Source organism: Microtus pennsylvanicus, chromosome 11 (assembly GCF_037038515.1).
Source record: "Microtus pennsylvanicus isolate mMicPen1 chromosome 11, mMicPen1.hap1, whole genome shotgun sequence".
In the NCBI taxonomy this organism is placed as follows: domain Eukaryota; kingdom Metazoa; phylum Chordata; class Mammalia; order Rodentia; family Cricetidae; genus Microtus; species Microtus pennsylvanicus.
The window spans coordinates 47,581,368-47,588,951 of NC_134589.1; the positions used below are offsets into that span (position 1 = coordinate 47,581,368).

Consider the following 7,584-nt stretch of genomic DNA (forward strand, 5'->3'; position numbering starts at 1 on the left):
CATGTTTAATAATGATCTGTTTATCATAGTGAGGAAATTGAATAATCTTAAATGCCTAAGCTGGTGAATTAAAAAAATAATGACTTAATTAAAGTGTAGGAATTATCTGTGGGGCAAACTACCTGGCGTAAGTAAAGTCATGAATGTCAGAGAATAACCTCTAACCACCATTTTACTAAACCAGCATAACTGAAATCACTAATTTGAAAGAAATATTCTTTCTAATTTTATGTGTATAAGTGTTTTGCCTATCAATATGTAAATAGTGCAACACATGTATACCTGGTACACACAAAGACCAGAAGAGGATATGGATCTCCTGGAATGGCAATTGCAAACAATTGTGAAATGCTCCATTGGTGCTATGAAAGGAATCTATCCTCTGCAGGATCAGGAAATACTCTTAACCAATGAGACATCTCTCCAGCACCATTAATATTTGTTATATGTCTGTATTTATATAGGGCTATATATAGAGGGCAGAACACTAAAAAACATTTCTTGTGATAAGGGGGAAATGGAGGCCTTAAGAGAGAGAAGTAGAAAGACAACCAAATACATGTAATATGAAAGTGGAAGAGAACAACAGGATTAGGGCAGAGATGTGGATAGATAAATTGGGTAGAAAACACATTTTGAGGAGATGATGAACAAAATTAAGCATAATGAAAATGCCATAAGGAAGCAAACTACTTTGCAGGATATTTTAAATATGACAATATTTAATTTATAACATATTAAAATTTTAAAAGGGAAATAATGTTTTAGTGTAGAATTATCATATGACTAGACACATAACCTATAATAATTATTTCAAATAAATGACTATACATCAACATTCACAGAAGTTGTACTAATAATTATCCCTCAGTGGAAAAATAAATTAACCAATGATTAAATGAATAGCCAATGCATATTTATGTAATTACATATTATTTGGCAATAAGAAAATCAGCTATTGGCACATAGAACTACACAAACATACCTAGAAAACATGCTGATAGAAAGAAGTTAGCAATGAAGAGTTATATTCACATGAAATATGAAGAATACAAAATCTGTACAAAGATAAAGTAAACTTGAATTGCACATGGTTGGTTAGAGGTGAGTGTAAGTGTGAATTGGCACAGGACATCTTTGGGGGATTATGGGTTCTAAAATGCATCATAAATTGCTTTGAATGACACTAAAATTGCTAAGGCTATTTAGTTATATTTATGTAAGTGAACATCACAGTACTTAGGGAAGATTGAACTGGTATTGGAGCCTATCATACAAACTCTTTTGCTTCTTAGGCTAACCAAAACACAGAAAGTAGATGAATCATAATTCTTGCAGTAATTGAAACAAATTAGTTAGCGAGTAGAATGTGGTTGTTCTATGCAACCAGAACTTGCAGAACAGTGTCTAAAACCCTGGATAAATCCTTAGATTTCAATTTCTATTTCCACATTCAAACACAATCATTAATCATCTCTAAGACTGCAGTAAAGGTTAAACCTATAAGGATCAGGATTCCCTGGGATTAAATATTTATATTTTATTATCACAGATGGAACTTCATCCAACTCATGACTGTCAGTTCATTCAAAATTTATCCTGAAGAAAGGAATTATTAATATTATCTATAGACTCATGCTCAATAGTTGAACTCGTAGAACATGAAAATAGAAAGTAATCTCACATATAAAGAGAGGGGACAGGGCACTGGTCATAGCAGATACAATTAAGGTTTCCATAGAGAGATAAAAGGACAAAATAAGCGAACATGCATAGGAATGTGAATTGCTTCTCTATTGACTTAAGGAATCATTAAACATGCCATGTGCTTGCAATATTTCTGACTTTCCACATATTGGTACACATAGAAAGTTGGCTGATAAAGTTTAAAATTTTTCATAAGATTGTATATCTGTTTAGATGTTGTCCGGGAGCTTTCTCATGTGTGTGGTTTTCTACTTTCTTTCTCAGCTTAAAAGCTACTGTTAGGTAGGCTGGAGAAAAGTCTCAGCCATTAAAGGCAAGGCTTACAACCAACTGCACCCATGGGGGAAAAAAACAAAACAAACAAAACTACAGATAGTTCCTTATGTAAATTTTTTATGTAAGATTCTTTAAATCATTATCAACCAGAACAATGCCTGATGATTTGGGGTGATTTTCAATTCATCCTTCTTCACTTTTCCCCTTAAGAAAGTGAGCTCCAGTCAAACAATACCACTGTACATTTCCTTATGAGGCAAGAAGTTTACATCATTCTAAGCTTTTGGGGCTTTCTTGTTGCTGCTATTTGTTTAGGTGATTTTTTTTATTGCTGTTGTATAATTTTAACTTCCCCTAAGTGTTGGAATGAGTGATAGATGATAATAATTGGTCTCCCTGGAGATCCCTGGGGTGAATTTGTCCTAGAAAGGTACTGGGTATTTACTATGTCCCTAATGAGTTATACAGGATCTGGATTCCTATGGGATGCAGAGTCCCTAAAGCCTGGGCATGGCCACAGAGGGATGAGTGTAGGGATGGAACAGATAGATGAGTTCAGAGGCCAATAGTAAATATTGTCTGCAAATAAAATAAAGGTGAGAATGATCTTGAACCAGACATTTAAATCAGCTTCAGCAGAGTTGGTTACACTCAGGGAAACAGCTCACATCTTGATGACAAGCCACATGAAATTCCAGTGTGATGCAGGACAGTATTCCAGGTATAATATCATTCTTCTTTTCTCTGTCTCCTAAGACTTCACCACACTGGAAAAGTGTTTGTTTCATCATCATTAGATAACTAAGTTAATATGGATGGGTTCATTACAATTATTCATTAGGTAATTTTCCCTCAGTATCACACCATTTCCTATGAGAGCAATGCTGTGAGATGGAGTTGACTGCTGTATTGCTGAATGGGTCTTTACTATGCTTTGCCCTGCGGGTTCCCCAAAGATGATGATTAATTTTGTCTGTACAAGTTCACAAATCTGTGTTTAGTAGTAATATCTGTGACTGCTCCAAAGTGAAGTCCATCAAAGAAGACATTAATATCATGTAGGTGTTCATGTAAAATTACAAGAGCTACTCATTTAAATTCACTGCCTCTATACAATACAAGATGATATAGGAAGTTGTACCAAATGTGAGAAACATGTCACTTGAGATTTTTATGTGTTGTTTAATTTGAGATTAGTGGGCTGAATATCTAAAAACAGTATAAAGTACATTGGCCCAGCAGTGAAAACAGTTGATGTTGATTTCTCTGGCTTCTGATCTTTTCATACATGCCTACCTAACACAAAGATATTTTGAGGAGAAGAAGAAACTGTGAATGGTGGCACATGCCTATAATGCCAGTGCTTGGGAAGTAGAGGCAGGAGCATTGTATAATTGAGGCCAATCTTGGATACAGTAGGAGAACATATTTTGAAATGGTGCATGATTTCTTTTTCCTATATGGTTTTCCCTCTGTAATGCTAACCTCCAGGTCTACATACAAAACTCTCAAATGAGCTGCTTTGAACACTTTTAGTCTGAGAAGATACAATCAGTTGAACATCGGTGTACAAATCAGAGAAAGTTAGATAAATCTCTTAATGTTTTTACTCTGTTGTCAGCTTTGAGTTATGTGATAGATTCATTCCCCAGTTTTGTACAGAATTTAAAAAATGACCTATGTGGCATGGGCATCTATGCCTGTGACTTAAGATATGGAGTACCCAGTGTGCAAGACTGGTAAGGATAACATTTGAAGAACTTTCAGGAATATTGACAAAAATGAAAAGAGTATAGGTTACAAGGTTGAATCTTTGGAAAAATAATGCAAAATTTTCCTTTTGTGAACTGTCCATTTCCTCTAATTCATGTGATTGCATGTCATAAAATGTTAGTTATATTACTCAAAGTTTATAAATTAAATGACTTTTATAGAATATCTGCATAATTACACTGAAAAACCCAGTTTTGAAAAAAATAAATAATACTTTATAGCAAGCAGTATTTGTCCAAAACTGGTATCAGGCTTCAAATACTTGATACATAAATTAGCCAATATACATAATATAGACATCTGTGGAATAACTCAAGTGAAGATTCCAAACTAAATTGTTGCTTCTTATTTTATATTATTCTTAAAACATCTCATCCTGATTTCCGAAACAGTATCAATGGCATTTTGTGGATTAAAGCATATGGATATAATTTATAGTCATCAGTATTATTAACATAACACTGCAGAAATGAAATACTAGATATTTGACACTCATTATGAAATGTAAAATTTAGTGCTAATTGGTCAAGTTTTCCTGTTTAAATGGGGATTTTTCTACAGCTGAACCTGAAGAAATTTGCATTAGTTAGAGCAGCATGTAACAAAACTTCACTGGCCAAACTCATGCAACATGACAGGTACTGGTACTAGTTGGAGATTAAGGACGATTATAAAGACTCTCTGAATATATCAGACAAGGAGGGCTGACTGAGAAGCCAAGGACAATGGCACTGGGTTTTGATCCTACTGCATGTTCTGGCTTTATGGGAGCCTAGACCTGGATGGAGGAAGGAGGACCTTGGACTTCCCACAGGGCAGGAAACCCTGACTGCTCTTTGGACTGGAGAGGAAGAAGGAGGGGAATGGGGGGAGGGGGAGGAAAATGGGAAGAGGGGAGGAGGTAGAAATTTTGAAGTAAAAATAAATAAATAAATAAATAAATAAATAAATGGTTATAAATATTAAAACAGAAAGAAGACATATGATACCTTTCATCCATATAGTTTACGATTGATGGTGAGTTCTCTTAAAGCATTGATCAAAGTCTAAAGTACATGGGACACAAATAGGAAACCATGGAACATGGCTGAAGGTTTACATTTGGAGAGATAGAGTAAATTTAGCTGTGTATGTGATAAATAATATCCCTTACGTTTCAGTGAGGATGAGGCAGGTGAAAGAGAAGCAATGGGAGGAAGTGATAGGGAAGTAGAGGAGAAACTCTGAAATGAGGAAGAAGAGCTTTAACCCCAACACTGATGAAGAGATAAAAGCATAAGACCTTATGGGGATATACTATTAGCCACAGTGAGATATTGAAGCAGCATTTGTGTGCCTGATAGGATCTGTGTCATTATCCTCACAGAAACAGTGATAATATGAAGAATAAATTGAGCAACAGATGATGGAATTCCTCTGTGAGAATGCCATGAAGTAGGTTAAGGGAGAAAAGAGGGGTCAGGAGACATGAGAACATAGACATGAACCAAGTCAGCTTTTGTATTCCAGTAAAGATGTGATCCTCATATATAGATATAATCTAATAGGAAAGAATTGTTAAAATAGGAGGAGTATAAAGGGGAGACTCTGTATAATGTATGAAAGAAGATCAAGGTAAGTAAAAATGAATGGATCAAAATTCATAGAGTTCTGTCTCTTGACTTAGCATCTTTTGCAATTCTATGGGACATTGGGTGTTAGGAGATTGATGAACTCTTTGAGAGACAACAGAGGGAAGACAAAAATTTCACTTGGGGATTTTGAGCTTCAGATACCTATCATATGTCCAATGAAGGGAAGATGATTAGTGAACCCTGGAGCAGAAATCTATATGTTACAGGGACATGAATGTCTGTGTTTGTAATGGTAATCAAACCTTTAGGAGTATGTGCATTTTTCTTAAAATTTATATACTGTTCAAGAACAACATTATACAAAATAATATAGAGCCAATTACCAATGAACAAACTAGAGCTGAGCAGGCAGCAGAAGAGAGAATCATTAACCTAGTTTGTATCTCAGTAGAAATAGCATCAGTTGTCTAGGAAAGGTTGGAAGATAGAAACCTGTTTAGAAAAGTTGAGAAAAATCATCGATGGTTTAATTATTTTAGACATTTGGAGTCTGAGATTATAGATAATATAATGACTGTCATAGCCATTGTGGTAGAATATATAGCCTAAATATATGTTTATTTTTACTTCGAATTTTAAGGGATCCTGATATTTCTCATTCGGATATTGGAGATGAAGAATGATGACAATGAACAACCAAACTGTCATCTCCCAGTTCTTCCTCCAAGGCCTGCTCATCCCCTCAGAATATCAGCACCCATTCTATATCCTGTTTCTGGCCATGTACCTCACCACTGTCCTGGGGAACCTCATCATCATCATCCTCATTCACCTGGACTCCCATCTGCACACACCCATGTACTTGTTTCTCAGCAACTTGTCCTTCTCTGACCTCTGCTTCTCCTCTGTCACAATGCCCAAATTGCTACAAAACATGGAAAGCCAGGACCCATCCATCTCTTACGCAGGTTGTCTGACACAAATGTACTTTTTAATGGTTTTTGGAGACATGGAGAGCTTCCTTCTTGTGGTCATGGCCTATGACCGCTATGTGGCCATCTGCTACCCCCTTCGGTACACCAGTATAATGAACACCACGCTCTGTGTGTGTCTGGTGGTGCTGTCCTGGGTCCTTACCGTGCTGTATTCCATGTTGCACACCCTACTTCTTGCTAGACTGTCATTCTGTGAGGACAATGTGATCCCCCAGTTTTTTTGTGACATATCTGCTGTGCTCAAGTTGGCCTGCTCTGATGTTTATATTAATGAACTAATGATATTTATCTTGGGAGGGTTTGTTATTGTCATCCCATTTTTATTTATTGTTGTTTCCTATGTACAAATTGTCTCCTCCATTCTAAAAGTTTCTTCTGCTCATGTTTTCTACAAGGTCTTCTCCACCTGTGGTTCCCACCTGTCCGTGGTCTCACTGTTCTATGGGACAATTATTGGTCTCTACCTATGTCCATCAGCTAATAACTCCAGTGTGAAGGAGACAGCCATGGCCATGATGTACACGGTGGTGACTCCCATGCTGAATCCCTTCATTTACAGCCTGAGGAACAGAGATATGAAAGAGGCCCTGATAAGAGTCCTATGCAAGAAGAAAATCTCCTTATAGTGGCAATAGTAGGATTTAAATTTATCTTGTTAATATATTTATATTAATATCATAAAATATATCCCTACAATTGGGCCAACATATAAGAACAAACTATGTAATATTTTCATTTACCAACAGGAATTTTACAAAGTTATTCAAGAAGATGACTTTAGTGATTCAGTAATACCATCCTATGTCTTTCTTGTGTGATCCTAAAAAAATCATTAGGTAAAAGCCATTGTATTATCAGGTTTCTTTTCCTTGCATTATTTTTATTGAAAAGAGATTTTCTTCTCTCATACAGTATATCCTGACCACAGTTTCCTCCTGCTCCACTCCTCCTAGCTCTTCCCATCACCCTACTCCCTCAGATCCACTACCCTCAGTTTCTTCTTCAGAAAAGGACAGGCCTCCAGGAGATGATAACCCAAACATGACCAACAAAGGATACAATAACACAGGTGAAAGTCCTATATGAAAGCTGGACATGGCAACCCAGTAGGAAGAAAGGAGTCTCAAAACTAATCAAAAGAGTCATAAACACACCATACCTGACGTTGGGAATCACACAACAGAAAGATAATGGTCCTAACATATATGCAGAGGACATGGTACATACTTACGCACCTCCCACGCTTGCAGTTTCAGTCT

At 36.2% G+C, this 7,584-nt stretch overlaps 1 protein-coding gene across 1 annotated transcript; it reads left to right on the forward strand.

The window, feature by feature from the left end:
- Positions 1 to 6,009: 6,009 nt before the first annotated feature.
- On the forward strand, positions 6,010 to 6,951 carry LOC142831946 (olfactory receptor 1468-like). The gene has a single exon (XM_075942368.1). The coding sequence runs from the start codon at positions 6,010 to 6,012 to the stop codon at positions 6,949 to 6,951; it is 942 nt and encodes a 313-aa protein (XP_075798483.1).
- Positions 6,952 to 7,584: the final 633 nt, after the last annotated feature.